Source organism: Globicephala melas, chromosome 20, assembly GCF_963455315.2.
Source record: "Globicephala melas chromosome 20, mGloMel1.2, whole genome shotgun sequence".
Taxonomy (NCBI): Eukaryota; Metazoa; Chordata; class Mammalia; order Artiodactyla; family Delphinidae; genus Globicephala; species Globicephala melas.
Genome location: NC_083333.1, coordinates 105673 through 124143, shown reverse-complemented (window position 1 = coordinate 124143; position 18471 = coordinate 105673). Strand labels below are relative to the sequence as shown.

Below are 18471 nucleotides of genomic sequence, written 5' to 3'. Positions count from 1 at the left end.
CAGACAGATTCAAGTTTGCATTCTGGTGCTGCTCACTTATTAGCTTTATGTCCATAACCTCAACTGAACTCCCATTTACTGTCTGGAAGATGGAAGGCTTTCTGAAGGTCTAAACGAGATGGGGACAAAGGGCCTAAGCACATGTGAGCCTTGATACACTTGCCTCCTGGACTTTGGCAGATACTAGTGGTTGCCCACCCAACGTCCAACTCCTCCACACACACTCCCTCCTTTCTAGTAGCATCCCCATTTTCTTTTTTTTTTAAATAAATTTATTCATTTTTATTTTTGGCTGCGTTGGGTCTTCATTGCTGTGCGCAGGCTTTCTCTAGTTGCAGCAAGCAGGGGCTACTCTTCGTTGCGGTGAGCAGGCTTCTCACTGCGGTGGCTTCTCTTGTCACGGAGCACGGGCTCTAGGCACACAGGCTCAGTAGCTGTGGCTCGTGGGCCCTAGAGCACAGGCTCAGTCGTTGTGGCGCACAGGCTTTGTTGCTCAGCGGCATGTGGGATCTTCCCGGACCAGGGCTTGAACCCGTGTCCCCTGCATTGGCAGGCGGATTCTTAACCACTGTGTCATCAGGGAAGCCCAGAATGACTGCTTTGATGAGAACGAGCTTAAAGACAAAACCAACACAAAAGGAGAGCAGAGCAGAAAGATGGAAAGGGCCTACGCCACTTGATGAGCTGCCAAATGAGCCAACCTTGGACGTCGTGTTACTAGAGATAACAAATGTTATTGTTTAAGCCTCTTTCGGCCAGGTTTCATTACTTGCAGTGGACAGCAGCCACAGTGATACATGGACCTGAGCCTGAGAGTCTTTGGGAGTCACGTGCCTAACAAAAGCCATGAAGTGCTAGCACATACATAGTAGGGACTCAACATCAACGTTGTGTAATATCAGACCAACGACATTCAACAGTCCTCTGTAGAAGGATATGTAAAAAGACACTCTGGGGGGACCTCCATGACTAGATCATATGAAAAACATTCCTGCGTTTCTCCTCTGCCATCTTTAAAATGCTTTAAACCCCACCCATTTGTATATCTAACAATTACCGAGCTCCCATACTGTGGAAAGAGCAAAAGAAAAATGAACGTGGGAGCGTCCCGAGTCAAGGACCAAGCACGCAACACCATATATGGGACATATGGAAGATCTGCCTGGGGCAGAGATGGTAACCAGCCTCCACCTTGAACGCCAGTTCCAACTGACTGCTTGTGGATACGTGGAGTGCTGTGTGGAGAAAAACTAAAACTGCAAAGGACTCTGAGCTCTGCCAAAAGGAATGCTTGATTGATTGGTGATGTCTGCGTGGGCTCAGGATGCCCAAATGGTACAAGTGACAGGGAGGTGCCAGTCCCAGCTTAACGTTTTGTTTCCTACTACGGTTGCAATTATGCGCCAAACGCTCCTGGTGTAAGGATGCTGAAGATTCGTTTCTCCTGGGAGCCTGTGAAAGCAGCAGCGCCAGGGTTCCTCCTCCAGTCTGCAGCTTACCAAGCCTGTCCTTACTCAGGCAGATACCCTCGGGCTGGTCTGCCACTTGTTCCCAGTCCTCCAGGCTTCTTGCTTTTATCCCTGCTGTGTTCATCACCTCTAAATGTCTTGTCTTCGGCCTGTAACTCTGACCTCTCTTCCTGCAGCCAAGCAACTAATTAATTACATGACAGGCTCTCAAACTGAGAAAGGCAAACTTCCTTTAAAAATTGTGGTCAGTGGGGCTTCCCTGGTGGCGCAGTGGTTGAGAGTCCGCCTGCCGATGCAGGGGACACGGGTTTGTGCCCTGGTCTGGGAAGATCCCACATGCCGCAGAGAGGCTAGGCCTGTGAGCCATGGCCGCTGAGCCTGCGCGTCCCAAGCCTGTGCTCTACAACGGGAGAGGCCACAACAGTGAGAGGCCCACGTACCGCAAAAAAAAAAAAAAAAAAATTGTGGTCAGTGAACAATCCTGATCATTTCTCTCCTTTGTCTTTTATTTCCTCTTCCCTGGTGTCCTCCTCCCCACCCAGCCAGAGTTATAGCTTGAAGAGGGATGGCCACAGTGCCCATAACAGACAGGGGGGTTATTTCATACACTAGGGCACTAGGCTGTGGTACAGCTGGCAGGAAGAGAGGGGTAATTATATTGCATGTTGGAGCCACTGGCAATGAATTTCTACATAAAGGACTAGATTTACCATGTATTATTTATGCCAGCATCAATTTTCCCAGCTGGCTCTACTTACTGTGCAAATTCTCCTCTGTCTGTTTATGGGCAAGGCCATGGTTCAGCACCTCTGGTTACTCGACACTGTGGAGGGGCCCCACAGGGCACCACGCACGTTAAACAAGTGGCTGGATTCACGGGGACCAGGTCACATCTTCCCTTCCTGTTAAATTATATTCCTGGGACTGCAGTGAGCTCCCGGTCTCACCTGGTCATGGTGATGCATGCAGGTTTGTGAAACCAAATGGGCAAGAGGGAAAGAGGAATAACCATTCTTTGAGGCCTCACTAGGGGAAACTGAAAAACCACCTTCTGGGGGGAAAATGGATGGCTCTGGGGCTCAGAGAATTTCCTTTGTATGTTTTTAATATCAGGACCTAGATAAAGAGTTTTGCACTTACAAGGTTAATTCCACCCGGTAACTCAAAGAGAGAGTTAAAAGAAAGGGAGCCCCATCTTACAGATGGAAAAACAAAAAGAAGAAGAAGGGAAGCAAAGTCAAGCTAGAGGCCTCAGACTCGGTCACTGTGTTAGGATGGAGTGCAGTACGGCGATGCACAGGGTTATCTGTCCAGGCACCAGCATGCCTCTTCAGAGATGCCCAAGACACTGAACTCGACACCTGCTGGAAACATACGTAGTAGACACAAGGGAGGAAAACCTGGTACCGGCATGAATTTCTGGGTCCTTCCACAGTAGCATCCTCTCTAGCCAGTAACACTGTGTTTCCAGAGAGAGGAGCTAAGGACTAAGATGTCTGCCCAGCCCAAGAGCTTCTATGCAGCCACCATTTCCCATGGTGGGAGGGTTTGTCCCAATCAACAGCAAGTCACATGTGATCTCCCTGTAATGTTGGGCTCTGCACTGGAGTCGCCCAGGTCCCAATGTCCACCATCTCCTGGAAACCTGTTGGCTGGAACAAGACAGGAGGGGAAGGTGAGTTTTTCAGTTGAGCAGCCCAAGTGGGTAGCCTCTTTGGCTGCTGGGTCTCAGTATCCAGAAGTTCCTCGATGAGGAACTATCTGTGGGCACAGAAGCCACCCTCAAGGGCCCAGATTCCTGGCTTTCCCCTGGGGCTGGCTCACCAGACGGGGAGATTTGGTCAGACATGCCATGCGCCAGCTGCCTGATGCTCCTGCACCTTGGCCGGTGTCCAGGAGAAGCCGGGTGCTGGGCACAAAGCTCCAGGAGCGTCCCAGGGCAGGTTTGAGCTGCCCGCTGTCCCTGTCTCGGGTCATGTGATTCGTCACCTGCGGCAAAAAGAATCAAAGGCTTATAGATCTGTAATGCTGGTACAGACGACATCTGCTCCTATGGCTTCATTTTATAGATGGGAAAGCTGAGGCCTAGTACAAGGAAACAACTTCCCCAAGCTTCCATAATTTATCAACGGTCTGGAATCAGAACCCTGGACTCCTGACTTGTGCAGAGCTCTTTCCACTAAACCACAACGTTCCAGGCTTGATTCCAATAAAAGGTAACGGGGCATGTGTCTGGGAAAAGCAGTGCTGTCCGCTTAGGCCCACTACAACCCCAACGCAGCAATCGGGCATCCTGAGACCACGTGCACCCACCCCTTTGTGTCAGGGTGTGCATCTGTGTGTATACGTGGGAGGGGTTTTGGAAGGCCGGTCAGCTCTACTCTGCCCAGGCTAGTCTCAGGTAAGCAACGCCAACCTCAGTGCATCCTCTTGAGGTTAACCCCTGCTCCCCACCCCACCCCTGGGCAGAGGTGTGGCTTGTTCATCATTGAATCCCTGCTGCCTAAGCCAGAGCCTGGCACACAGCAGGTGCTCACATACATCCTACAGTCTGGAGAGGGAGGCCTTGGGACCCAGTATAAGAACAGAAGAAGGGACTTCCCTGGCGGCGCAGCGGTTAGGAATCCGCCTGCCAATGCAGGGGGACATGGGTTCACTCCCTGCTCCGGGAAGATCCCACATGCCGTGGAGCAACTAAGCCCAAGCGCCACAACTACTGAGCCTGCGCTCTAGGGCCCATAGGCCACAACTACTGAGCCCGCGTGCTGCAACTACTGAAGCCCACGTGCCTAGAGCCCATGCTCCACAGCAAGAGAAGCCCACACACCACATAAAAGAGCAGCCCCTGCTTGCTGCAACTAGAGAAAACTCATGCACAGGAACCAAGACCCAACACAGCCAAAAAAAAAAAAGAACAAAAGAATAGAAGAACAAAGCCCCTTATGCTGCTGGTAGGTGCACAAAAACTATAACCTTCCCGGCAACTTGGCAATGTCATATGTAGACATTTAAAAATATGTTTGTCCCTGACTCACTGATTATACTTTTAGGAGTCTGAGGAAATATGAGATATGTAAAGCGATTTAGGTATAAGGATGTTCACTGTAGTGTTTTTTCTGTTTTTTTTGTTTTAGATTTCAAAATTTCAACTGAATTTAATCTGCCTAACTCATAGCAAGGTGACTACTTCAGGAGGAGTGATCATTTCAAGGATATTTCTCTCCATTCCAGGTTCACTGTAGTTTTAGTTAAAATAGAGTAGGGACTTCTTGGTGGTCCAGTGGTTAAGACTCTGCCCTTCCACTACAGGGGGTACAGGTTCGATTCCTGGTCAAGGAACTAAGATCCCACATGCCTCGTAGCACAGCCCAATAAATAAATAAATAAAATAAGATGGTGTAGTATAGTTGGCCCTTTGTATCTGCGGGTTCTGCATCCACAGATTCAACCAACTACAGCTCAAATCCACAGTTGGTTGAATCCACGGATGCAGAACCCACGGATAGGGAAGGCAAACTGTATTTACTGCCTGGTCCTTTAGAGGAAAGGTTTCCTCACCCCTGTAACATAGGTATTAAACAAAATAATACATAGCTGCTAAAACTGGCATTCTTAAAGAATCTATTAAAAGACATGGGAAATGGTGGTGTGTGTGTGTTTTTTTTTTAACAAGATTACAGTTTAGTTGGAAAGTTGGTTAAAAGTATATGTATATATGCAGAGAAAAAAGATTCTACGGAGGTATATAAAAATATTAATATGGTTTCTGTGGATGTGGAGATCGATTACAAATTTGACTCATATTTAACTATTTTTTACCCTCTTTCATGAGAAGCATGCAGACTTTTAAAAACCTACTCCATAAGCAGAAAAAGTTACTTTAAAAGCCAAAAGATCCCTTTCTATGAAGCTCTGGAAAAGGCAAAACTATTGGGACAGAAACCAGATCAGTGGTTGTCTGGGGCCGGAGGATCTTTCTGGGGTGACAGAAATATTCTGTATCTTGATTGCGGTGGGGTAACAAGGCTGGAGATGACTGTATCAAACTTCACACAAGGAGAAGGTTACTCTGTATGAATTATACCTCAATAAAACTGACTTAAAGAAAGTAAAAAGAAAAACAAGACTGTCCCTGATCCCTTGGCTATTTAAGGTCCGATCCCCTCCCAGTCTGGTGCTCTAGATGACCCAGGGAAGTTGGGCTATGGTCCTTTCCCAAAGGGCCACTTTGGGGGTTCAGAAGCTGCTCTTTAAGGGAAATAAAGAACTGTAACTAGAAAGAATATCTCCCCACTTGGTGAAGCCCAGGGACCAGAGGTAAGGCAAGGATGGCTAGCCAAGTCCACTTCCTCACCACCAGTGCCACGCTGAGGTCCCGGGCCAGAGTCTTCAGCTCTCGGGCCAGCTGCATCATCAAGGCCAAGCCTGGGGAAGAAAAAGCAGAGAGGGTGGGCAGCAGGGCATCGGGGACCAGGCTGGCCGGAGACAGGACTCCAGAACCGGGAGGCAAGATCAAGACCCCAACCCTGGGCTCTGCCACACCACTCACCTTCCCTCTGCTGACCACCCAGAAGTGGGGCGACCACCGCAGTGACCGAGTCCACAACCACCACCTTCAGAGTCCCTGAAGAACTGCTCACCTGTGGGGTTGATGGGAAGCAGGCGCCATGAACCAGGTGGCCTCTAGGGGGCGACCACTACCAGATAAGTCTGCTCCTCTTCCAGAAACTGGTAAGAAATAACCTCCCCCACCCCAAATACAGCTGGGCATGTATGATGGAATTTCAGAAATGTCTTTTTTTTACCACCCCCATTTGTATGTATAACAGATTTTACTGAAGAATTGGGTGGAAAGAGAGAGTTTAAATCACAGCACATCACAGATACCCTAAAATAATTAAATTTGAGAAATCCCTGCTCAGATCCTGTGGTCCCCTGGTCAGGAATTTTCTTAGTAGAATCTTTCTCCTTGTGGCCAGTCCCCCATCATCTTGTCAGGCTCTCTTTTCCTTCTCCTGCTTACGCCCCAAGTTCCTAACTTCCTTTGCTGAAGAGGTCAGCCTTCTCTTTACTTCAGTCTCTTTCCAGATTGTGCCTCTAGGGCCTAATCTTCCATATCTAAAAAGGTTCCTGGGGCTTCCTTCATGGCGCAGGGGTTAGGAATCTGCCTGCTGATGCAGGGGACATGGGTTTGAGCCCTGGTCCGGAAAAATCCCACATGCCGCAGAGCAAATAAGCCCGTGTGCCACAACTACTGAGCCTGCGAGCCACAACTACTGAGACCACGTGCCACAACTACTGAAGCCCACGTGCCTAGAGCCCGTTCTCCATGACAAGAGAAGCCACCGCAATGAGAAGCCTGTGCACCTGAATGCACATGAAGAGTAGCCCCCTCTCACCACAACTAGAGAAAGCCCATGCACAGAAACAAAGACCCAACACAGCCAAAAAAAAAAAAAGTTTCCAAATATAGACTATATAGACAGCCACCTGCTAAAACCAGGAAACTAGGAAACATCCTCCTAGTTTCTTGGACCTAAAATGTTTCTTGTCCTTGAAGCTTCCCTTCTCTTCTCCCTTATTCCTTATATCGAACCCATTTGCCAATTCTGTTTCCATAACTGTTTTTTTCATCTCATGTTGGCCAAGTCCTGGATATTCAGCTTATCTTGTCTGTCTTTTGCATGTCTCCCCCTTCACATCCCAGTTATTGACTCTGGCCAGTCACTGGCTGTCTAAGGGACGCTGGCAGAAAGAGAGAGATCAGCTTAGCCCTTCCTTACTCTCTGGGAGAGCAGGTTGAAATCTCTGGCCAAATGGGACAATAAGCCGTTTGCCGCTTTTAACAATGGGGCTATCAGGTATCTGTGGCAGACAGACCTCACGATCCCCACCTCTAGGTGTTTGAGTCCTCTATGATCCCTTCCCCTTGACCCTGGGGGAGTCCCATGACTTGCTTTCTTACTAGTCAAATGTCAAAGGTGTTAGGATGTCACTCTTTTTTTGGCCGCACTGCGTGGCTTGTGGGATCTTAGTCCCCGACCAGGGATTGAATCCAGGCCCTTGGAAGTGAATGTGCAAAGTCCTAACCACTGGACCGTCAGGGAATTCCCTGGATGTCACTCTCTTGATTAGGCTACATTATACGGCAAAGGGAATGGGCTGCCACCCCGTGATTACATTATGTTATGTAAGATGGTATGTTGCGTTTTGCTCTTACTCTTGTGGCTTCTGCCAGCAACCAGCTGCCAGCAAGGAACTGAAGCTTCTAGGAAATGAATTCTGCCAAAAACCTGAATGAACTTGTAAGTGGTTCTTCCCCAGTTGAGCCTCCAGATAAGAACACAACCCAGCTGCCACCTTGATCACGGCCTAAAGAGACCCTAAGTAGGGGATCAGGCTAAGCTGTGCCCAGACTCCTGACCTACAGAAACTGTGAGGCAATAAATATGTGTTGTTTTAAGTCACTAAGTTTGTAGTAACTTGCTGTGCAATAATAGAAATATACACCAGCTAATGGCCCTACAGTAAAAAATATCGTCTTTTGACCTGAGAATTGAGAGATTTGGGTTATAAGCTTTGTTCTTATCCTAAATATGCAGTGACTTTGGGCAACTGACTGAATGTCTCTGGCCGTCACTCTCCTCATCTCTAGAAACAAGAGGGTTGGATTAGGTCAGAACTACATGACTTCATGTCTCAACACATGGGGGTGTCAATAGCCTGCTACGATTCCTATGACAAGTATTTGTTCAACTATTGTATGTTCTAAAGTTTGTAAAAATGCTTTACTTTATATACAACCCTGGGTATGCCCATGGGAACATGTTATGCTTTGGGGTGAGAGATAAAGTTTAAGATGAATTAAACTATCCTCTGTAAGGTGTCTCCCAAATCTAAGAGTGTATAAATCAGTGCACCAAATCCTGTCTAAGCACCTATCAGGTGTAGCAGGGTACCAACCCAAATGCCATTCCAAACCCCTCTTCCTTGTTAACAGGACTCTGAATGTGTTCAAGTACTGGGAAGAAATCTCCTGACATCAGGGAAGGTGGGCCCAACCCCTGGTCTAGGACAAACACATAGCTCAGTTTTGGTCAATTAGATGTAATGGGAACAGGGAAGCATACTGGGGGGTTCCAGAGGAAGATTTCTCTTCCCTTATAAAAGGGAAGAGGTACAGAAAAGAGGCATCTATCTCTCACTGACCTGAATATGGATGTAATATGGATGTGTGAAGACATGATGCTTTGAGCCATAGCAGCCACTTTGCAATCATGAGGGGGAAGAGCAAGAGAACCAGGCACACCAACCTACAGCCCTGACATTATGGACTTGTCAACCTCCAGACTCATGTGAGATAATTAAAAGTCCTCAAGGTTCAAGTGTCTGTCAGATAGATTCTACTACCTGCCTCTGAAAGTAATCTTAACGGATCCGGCGTTGGAATGCAGAGATGAATATGACATGATCCTTGCACTCAAGGAAGGGGCTTACGGTTTACTGGGGAAGATGGGCATGTAAACGAGGAGGCACTCAGGAATGAATTAAGCATCCAGAAATCCCATCCTGGGAGCGGCAGACACAGCTAGAGTCACCAGATTGCACATCTGCGTTTCCAAGCAGAGTCTGTAGTAGGACACCTGCCCACATGCAGACAGCACTGGCCAGCTGGGGGGAGCAGGGAGGAGCGGAAGAGCAGGCTCACCTGCTGGGACACAGCGCCTCGCAGGTCCTGCAGCACATCCAACATCTGGAAGATGTCAAACGCACGCACCACCTGGATCCTCTGGAGAGCTCCCGCCTGAAGAGGTAGGAGATAGAAGGGAGAGCTTTGGAGAAGAGGAGCAGGGGGTCGCGCAAGATGAAGAGGGATTTTGAGGCTGAGCAGGAAGAGGCACTTAGACAGAAGGACTCAGGTCCAGGATGGCAAATGGGCTTTGTATGATGGGCCAGTTCTCACCAAGGTGGCTGCCTGGTGCTGAGCTGCAAAGCCAAGTCAGAGCTCCGTGGGAAGGAGGGATAGGACTGATTAGTGTGTCTTCCGTGGGCAAGAAATGGGAGAGAAACACAGATACTGGGTGTATGGCAGCCCTGAGTTAGGGTATGGCAGGGGTGGGATGATGTCATAATGGGGAGGCTTGCAGAACAGAAAGTATTAGTAGAACAGCAAGTTTCAAAGCCAGAAGTATCTATTCACACAAATGACCAAAATTCTTGCCACATTGGATAACGGGGTCTTACTTACAGTGTCGGAACCTCAAAGGAACCCAACCCTCCTGCTCTTTACCTGCTCCTCCTCCTCTGGGGTTCTGGCCTGAAGTAGCTGGAGAATGCGGGAAGCTGTGAGCCCTCCAGTGGAATCGATGTATAGGACGTTCTGCTGCAGGCCATGGGCCACGTTTGCAGCCACACGAAGACATACCTGAGTAGAGATGGGGCACTGGGTGAACTTGAGCCCTCAAGGAGGGCCCAGCATGGGTGCTCCCACCAAATCTTGTCCAGATCCCAGAGACACGAATGGGCCCAGTCCAAGCCCCACTCCTCACCACCTATCTTCTCTCTTCTGATCTCTGAATCACAAGCACACTGGCAGAAACTTCCTCAGGGATCTTGGGCTATGCACCCACCTCCCCCAACCGTCCTGGCTGCTGGACGCACGTGTACCTGGGTTTTGCCGCTACCTGGGCCTCCTACGATTTCAGTCACTTCTCCAGTATAGAGACCAGCGTCCAGCAGTTTGTCCAGGCTGATGGCAGAAGAGGAGGCAAGAGAATCAACTGAGGGGATTCGAGGGAAGGGAGGGGAGTAGGAACCAGGAAAAAAAGCAAGACATCCCTTCCAGGCACTGTTCTGTCCAGAGATACTCTAACATCTCTGGCCAGGAGGCTTCTCCTGGTAGTTTCCTTTGGGGAAAGCTGGCACGGCTAAATGTTCCTCCTCTGGCCCCTCATCCTTTCACTCTCAGCTTATAGATCACTCTGGGTGATCACTTCTCCACAGAGGTCTCTTTGCCACCCCATCCAATGGTCCTCTCATTCTCCATCTCAGCCCCTTCTGGGTTTCCTTGATAGCATTTCCCATAATTTGTCATTTTCTAAAACTTTGAAATAATTATAGATTCACAGGAAGTTGCAAAAAACAATGTACAGGGAGGTCCCATGTACCCTTTACCTAGTTTCCCCTAATGGTAGCATCTTTCACTATAAGATGTATTGTACTGCACTATAACATTGCAAATTGACACTGGTGCAATCCACAGAGCTTATTCAGATTCACCACCATTATTTCCGTGTGTGTCTGTGTGTATAAGTCTATGCCATTTCATCACATGCATGCGTTTATGTAACCACCACAATCAAGATACAGAACATTTCCATTGCTGCAAGGCTCCCTTGTGCCACCCTTTTATAGCCACTCCCCTTCCATCCAACCCTAATCCCTAGCCCCTGGCAACCGATTAATCTGTTCTCCATCTCTATTGTTACGTTATTTCAAGAATATTATGTACACAGAATCACACAATATGTAACCTTTGTGATTGGCTTTTCTCACTCAGCATCATTCCCTTGAGATCCAAGTTGTCACATGTGTCGATAGTTTGTTCTTTTTTACTGCAGAGTAGTATTCCATGGTATGGATGGACCAAGTTTGTTTAACCATTCACCTATTGAAGGACATTTTAGCTGTTTCCAGTTGGAGGAAATTATGAATAAAACGGCTATGAACATTTGCATACAGGTTTTTCTGTAAACCTAAGTTTTTATTTCTCTGGAATAGATGCCCCAGAATACAACTGTTGGGTTGTACAGTAAGTGCATATTAATTTCACAAGAAACTACTAACTTGTTTTCCAGAGTGCCTATGCTATTTTACTTTCCCACCAGCAATGTATGAGGTAATCCAGTTTCTCCACACCCTACTAGCATTTGGAGTTATCACCATTCTTTTTTTGTGTGTGTGTGGTACGCGGGCCTCTCACTGTTGTGGCCTCTCCCGTTGCGGAGCACAGGCTCCGGACACGCAGGCTCAGAGGCCATGGCTCACAGGCCCAGCCGCTTCGCGGCATGTGGGATCTTCCCGGACTGGGGCACGAAACTGTGTACCCTGCATCGGCAGGCGGACTCTCAACCACTGCACCATCAGGGAAGCCCTATTTTCCCCATTCTATCGCTTGTCTTTTCATCCTCTTGCAGAGCAAAAGTTTTTGGCCCAGAGCACCCTGGGGCAAGGACTGGGCCTTGTTCACCCCAGAACTGGCACAGTGGCTGAAACACAGGAGATGCACAATAAATGTTTCCAGAGAAATGAGTGATAGAAGGTTCCTATGTTATCAACACTCTGGCTGTGGAAGCCTTGAGATAAATTCAAGTCATGGCCAATCCTAATCCAGTTTCTGTCCCTAAACCACCAGGAAACAGGTCACTACCCACACCCCATATCCTGCCCAACCGAGAGAGCAGACAGCAGAAGCAAGAAGAACTACAATCCTGCAGCCTGTGGAACAAAAACCACATTCACAGAAAGATAGACAAGATGAAAAGGCAGAGGGCTATGTACCAGATGAAGAAACAAGATAAAACCTCAGAAAAACAATTAAATGAAGTGGAGATAGGCAACCTTCCAGAAAAAGAATTCAGAATAATGACAGTGAAGATGATCCAGGACCTCGGAAAAAGAATGGAGGCAAAGATCGAGAAGATGCAAGAAATGTTTAACAAAGACCTAGAAGAATTAAAGAACAAACAAACAGATGAACAATACAATAACTGAAATGAAAACTACACTAGAAGGAATCAATAGCAGAATAACTGAGGCAGAAGAACGGATAAGTGACCTGAAAGACAGAATGGTGGAATTCACTGCTGCGGAACAGACTAAAGAAAAAAGAATGAAAAGAAATGAAGACAGCCTAAGAGACCTCTGGGACAACATTAAACGCAACAACATTTGCATTATAGGGGTCCCAGAAGGAGAAGAGAGAGAGAAAGGACCCGAGAAAATATCTGAAGAGATTATAGTCGAAAACTTTCCTAACATGGGAAAGGAAATAGCCACCCAAGTCCAGGAAGCGCAGCGAGTCCCATACAGGATAAACCCAAGGAGAAACACGCTGAGACATATCGTAATCAAATTGGCAAAAATTAAAGACAAAGAAAAATTACTGAAAGCAGCAAGGGAAAAACAACATATCCTGCCCAACCTATGGGCTGAAATTTCACCTCCTTCTCATCACAGCCTACACTAACACCTCCATGTCCTGGCCACGTGCAACCCTGTCCCAACCCTGTAATCACCCATGGGCTCCAGCCCTTTGTGATGGTCCTTGAAGACCTCCCATGACCCCTCTGTATACGCCAAGCAGCACTTAAGCACCCCATCTCTTTCAATTCCAAGGCTCCCATGATTATAACCACAGGGCCCTGCTGGTCAAAACGCTCTGGTTACCATTCCGGCCCTGCGGCTTCTTGGGATAACTGTGCTCACCTTGTCTCTGTGTAATAAGCACCTTGTTAAAGAGCATCCAGCCTCTGCCACTGCTGGATCCCGTTCCTCCCACTGAGATCAGAGAACCCCCAGTCCCATTATAGCAGTGGTTCTCCCAGAGTGGTCCCCAGACCTGCAGCATCAGCATCACCTGGGAATTGATTAGAAATGCAAATTCTCAGGCCCCACCCCAGACCTACTGAATCAGAAACTCTTAGGGCGAGGACCACATCTGAGTCTCAACAAGGATACATGTTGAAATCTGAACACCATTAGGCTGGACTAGTGTTTCCCAGTCCTGCCTGCATGTTAAAATAACCACAGGAGTTTTAAAAAAAGAGACCTGTATCAGTGATTCCCAAACTTGTCTGCACACTGGAGTCACCTGGGAACTTCAAAAAACACTGATGCTTGTGTTCCAGCCCCGGAGAATGTGATTCAATTGGTGTGTGTGTTTAGGGGCACAGAATAGGGCTTTGGAATTAAAAAAAAAAAAATTCCCAGGTAATTCTACCGGGCAGAAAAGTTTGGGAACCACTGGCCTAGAGCAACGAAGTCAGAATTTCTAAAGGTGAGACCCAGGCATGAATATTTCTTAAGCTTCCCAAATGATTCTAACATGCAGCCTGGGTGAAACCACGGGTCTTAACTCTCCAGTCAAGAATCAACCCTGGAACTTCCCTGGTGCTGCAGTGGTTGAGAATCCGCCTGCCAATGCAGGGGACATGGGTTCGAGCCCTGGTCCGGGAAGATCCTACATGCCGCGGAGCAACCAAGCCAGTGTACCACAACTACTGAGCCTGTGCTCTAGAGCCTGCGAGCCACAACTACTGAGCCCACGTGCCACAACTACTGAAGCCTGCGCGCCTAGAGCCTGTGCTTTGTAACAAGAGAAGCCACCGCAATGAGAAGCCTGCACACTGCAATGAAGAGTAGCCCCTGCTCGCCGCTACTAGAGAAAGCCCATGCGCAGCAACGAAGACCCAATGCAGCCACAAATAAATAAATAAATAAATTTATATTAAAAAAAAAAAAAGAATCAACCTCATTCTTGGCTGTGAGGATCAGTCTCCATAAGGAATTCCCAGATCCACCTCCCAGCAGACTTCTCACCTGTTTCCATTCCATGTCTCCTGATGGACCTCCCTACCAATCATCTCTGCTCATCAACATGGACAGACCACCCCTCTTCCTCCGCCTGCCTTGTGGAGCAGAAGTACAACTGGGTCTTACCACATGTTTTGAACACAAATGATTTCTGGGATTTATCCTCCACCTTTCCCTCTGAACTGGCTTTTAGTCATTCTTTCAGCCATTCATTCAAACATCGCCTGTACGTGTCACATTTCCTGAAGGCCTTTTTCTAAAACGAGGAAGAGGCAGAGATGAACAAGACACAGCTCTGGCCTTCAGGGAACCACCCATCTCCCCAGATAGTATGGCTTCCTCCAAGGCACGCTACATGCTTTCTTGCCCTCGTAAAGATCCACGGTGTCCGCCAGCATTACAAGCTGTGAGAAAGCCTACAGCAGGGAAACCTGCTTCATTTGGGTTAACCAGCATTTCCCGAGTTGTTGACTACAGAACTCCCCTCCCCTCCCGTGTTAGAGTTACATCCATCAAGGGTCCAAAGAACACTGTGAGGATGGCTAGAAACCTACTGGGTCGTCTTTGATTCTTCACATCTATATTCCCCCTGGCAGGAAGGCTTATCACATTTCTTCAGCGTGCCTCCTGCCATCCCCTGCCCTACATTGGCTCACACACCCTCCCCTGCCATATCCTCCTGGGCCTCTCTCCTGCCAGGCTCCCCAGCCCCATCCACCCTGCCCACCTCCACCCTATGCCTGTAACTCTACTTTCACAATACAGCCTCCTGCCTGGAAGAGGCAATAGGGCAGATGCGTTAGAGGTGGGTTCTTATGCTTAGGAGCCTGACAGGTGTGACATCAAGGGTCTGGTCTGCCACTTACTAGCTGAGGTATCTTTTTTTTTTTGGGCCTCGCCATACAACTTGCAGGATCTTGGTTCCCTAACCAGGGATCAAACCTGTGCCCCCTGCAGTGGAAGTGCAGAGTCCTAACCACTGGACCCCCAGGGAATTCCCTAGCTGTGGGATCTTGAGCAAGTCACTTAACCTGAGTCCCAGTTTCTTCATCTACAGGATGATGATTTTCATTGCAACGCACTCATTGTGATTGTGAAGATAAATGAAACGACATACCTGGAGTAACGGTGCCGGAATACTCAGAGAAGGCCCATCCGTTCCTCACTGCCCAAGGCCCGCCTCCTGCATAGAGCCTTCCTGAATCTCTCTGATCTCCCCTGCAGTGACTCACCGTGGCTGCCATCTTGCCAGTTTATCACCTGACTGCTTCCTCTGTATAATGCTGGTTTTATAAGCTCCCAAAGGCCAAGGCTGCTCCTTGTTAATCACCCCCTCATTTTTCTTTTTTCTTTTTTTTTTTTTTGCCACACCATGCAGCTTGCGGGATCTTAGCTCCCCAACCAGGGATCAAACCCGGGCCCCTGGCAGTGAGAGCCAGGGAATTTCCAATCACCCCCTCCTTATGCTGCCTCCCCGCATGCTCACACCTCTCTCTTGTGTTTACCTGCCTTCTCTACCCAATGGGTTCTTAAGTGCCTCGCCTCACCCGTACCCGTATCATCTGCACTTACCTGGAACCCGTAGGCACTCGGCCAGTTCTTGATGAATGACAGAACTGAACCCCCAACCTGGGGAAAACAAGCACTGTGCTCTATGAACCTTGCCAAGAGAATGTGTTATGGAAACAGGGAGGGCCAAACCAATCCAAAGACCTTTGTGGTGGCAGAGTTCTTTATCAAATTCTGCACAAACAGGCCAAGAATGAGGTCAGACTTCCTTGTCCAGAAGCCGCCTGTTTTCTTCCAACTCTTTCTCTCTCCACACAACATGGCAGAAGATAACTACTCTCATTCCCTCCTGCTGCAGAGTACAGGGAATGAACCAAGTTCTGGATCAAGTGCCCCAGGGCTGGAGCCCCACCTCTGCCCCTTACTCCTCTTGGGCTAAACTCAAGTGGGGTTAATAATCACTAACTCGGGCTTCCCTGGTGGCACAGTGGTTAAGATTCCACCTGCCAATGCAGGGGACACAGGTTTGAGCCCTGGTCCAGGAAGATCCCACATGCCATGCAGCAACTAAGCCCATGTGCCACAACTACTGAGCCTGCGCTCTACAACCCACGAGCCACAACTACTGAGCCCACGTGCCACAATTACTGAAGCCCGCGCGCCTAGAGCCCGTGCTCTGCAACAAGAGAAGCCACCGCAATGAGAAGCCCGCGCACCATAACAAAGAGTAGCGCCCACTCTCCACAACTAGAGAAAGCCCACGCCCAGCAACGAAGGCCCAACACAGCCAAAAATAAATAAATTTTAAAAAAAGAAAAAAAAAATCACTAACTCACAGGGTCACTGAAGAGATTATACAACCTATTATATAACCTACTATGTGTCAGTGGCTGGTATGTAGTAGGCACTCAGTCAATGTTAGTCCTGCCATGCTCTCTCTTGCCCCATCCATAAGGGAAAGAGGGGGTAGGGGCAGAGAAGAGTTGCTCTGATCTGCTAAATAATAATGAAATACTGACATCTTGTGTTATAGGACAGTGGTTCTCAACCAGTGGTAATTTTGCCACCCTGGGGTGGGGGGGGTCATTTGGTCACAGCTGGAGACATTTTTGATTGTCAGACATGGGAAGGGAGGTGCTACCCGGCTTCTAGTGGCTAGAGGCCAGGGATGCTGCCAAACATCCTACTATAAGTGCAAGACAGCCCCCCCCAAATAATTCTGCATCCCCAAAAGTTGAGAGTTGGAGAAACCCTGTTATAGCTTAAGAGAACTCGAAGTCCTGAACATCCTCACCACTGTTTGAAAAAGCCTGCTCTCCCTAGACACAAGTATCAAAAGCCCGCCTCTCACCTTTTCCCCCAAGTACCCACACAAACCTTGCAATGCCGGTGGACAGGATGGCAGTGGAGGTCTTCAGCTCCTCGTAGAGATCAGCGCCATTGAAGGGGAAAGCTGAGAACTGAGCCAGCAGCACCCGCCTCAGGGCAACCAGGACCTGCGGAAGGGGCGGGGAAACTCAGGAGCGGGCCGGGGCGCTCCGACCCGAAGCAGCCCAGAGTACTCGGCAGTGACCCGCCAACGGAGGAGGCCCCCAGGGTCTCATACGGCCCCCTTATCAATCTCTGGGAACCCTCTGCTCAGGGATGGGCATTTAGAGACATCCAGGTTTGGAGCGGAGATTGTCAGCTCACCTTATAAGACAAGCCACATTTCTGGGCTACTTCCTCCAGGTCTGCTGAAACCAGGTCCACCACTGAAAACAAAACACGTGGGGTTGGTGGGCAGGAAGGAGGCTCGGGGGCGTCGCTCACTTGACTTTTCCTCGCCTACGTCGACTAGCTGAGCCGCAGGACCTGGCGTGGTGCCTGGCACACAGTGGGGGTTCTACCCTTCCTGGGGCGTGGCTAGCTCGCTCCCACCTTCCCGGGCTCTCAAGGAGGCTGTGGGCAGAGGAGGGGGGGAGGGGCCCCACACTCCCAGGGGTGCCAGGGCCGGGGCCGGCCTCCGCGCTGGGCCCGGCCGCGTGGCCCGCACTGGCGCACGCCTGCGATCACCTGTCTTGATCCCGCGGCTCCGCAGAAGCTGGACCATGTCCTGGGTGAGACCCGGGCACAGTCCGGCCCGGAGCACGCCCATGTTCCCTGGGGGCCCGGGGCCGCTCGTCCCGGGGACATCCGTGGGGCCCTTTCTGGACCAGCGCGGGAGGCGAGAGAGAGGCGGGAAGCGGAGGCGGCGCGGAGGGTGCGGAGCCTGCGGGGACGCCGGCACCCACAGTCCTCCCGCCCGGACCGCGCCGCAGCTTCCGGCTTCCAGGCTCCAGGGCCCGGCCTGCGGCGCCACCTGCTGGCCACGGGCCGGATGCGCGAGCCGGGCGGTTGGGGCGGAGACTGCGCGGGCGGCACGGAGCTGGCTCCCCTGCGCCGAGGCCACCGCGCCCAGATCTGCCACCCTGCGCACGCATGCGTCTCTGCCTTCTACCCGATCTCGCCTCCCTGCAGACCTCCCAGGTGCAGCCTTCTGTTCTGAATACTGGGCCAGAACGTTCGATCGGACGGACCATGCCTACGCTCAGGGACGTACTTGTTAGTGAGGGAAGACAGGAAAGAGGAAATCAAATAAATCAGATAATTACCGATCGTTTGATGGGTGCTAAAAAGCAGCAGAGTACAGAGAGGGCATCTGCTTCTCTATTTTCCAAATAAAAGAATTTGTAAATGAAAGACAACAAAAACCCTGAGTATATAGAACACACACACACACACACACACACACACACACACACACACACACACACAATTTGGTATTTTTAAATGTCCTTTGCTTGACCTCATCCTCTGGAAGAAAGAAAACAACTTTACAGGGTTATCTCCTCACAATCCAGTAAGGTAGGTGCTATGT

The 18471-nt window shown here is 49.4% G+C and overlaps 1 protein-coding gene across 2 annotated transcripts; it reads right to left on the bottom strand.

Annotated features, from left to right (window-relative positions):
• Positions 1-1915: 1915 nt before the first annotated feature.
• Positions 1916-17888, bottom strand: RAD51D (RAD51 paralog D). Of its 2 annotated transcripts, XM_030850505.3 has the most exons (10): positions 17628-17888; positions 17265-17326; positions 16950-17068; positions 10137-10218; positions 9760-9894; positions 9178-9273; positions 6019-6109; positions 5824-5894; positions 3294-3458; positions 1918-3121 (listed from the first exon to the last, which is right to left on the bottom strand). In XM_030850505.3, the coding sequence occupies exons 1-10, from the start codon at positions 17707-17709 to the stop codon at positions 3038-3040; spliced, it is 987 nt and encodes a 328-aa protein (XP_030706365.1). In that variant the 5' UTR covers positions 17710-17888; the 3' UTR covers positions 1918-3037. The 2 variants fall into 2 exon arrangements, with proteins under 2 accessions (XP_030706366.1, XP_030706365.1); XM_030850506.2 differs by lacking the exons at positions 5824-5894; positions 6019-6109 and having other exon boundaries at positions 1916-3121.
• Positions 17889-18471: the final 583 nt, after the last annotated feature.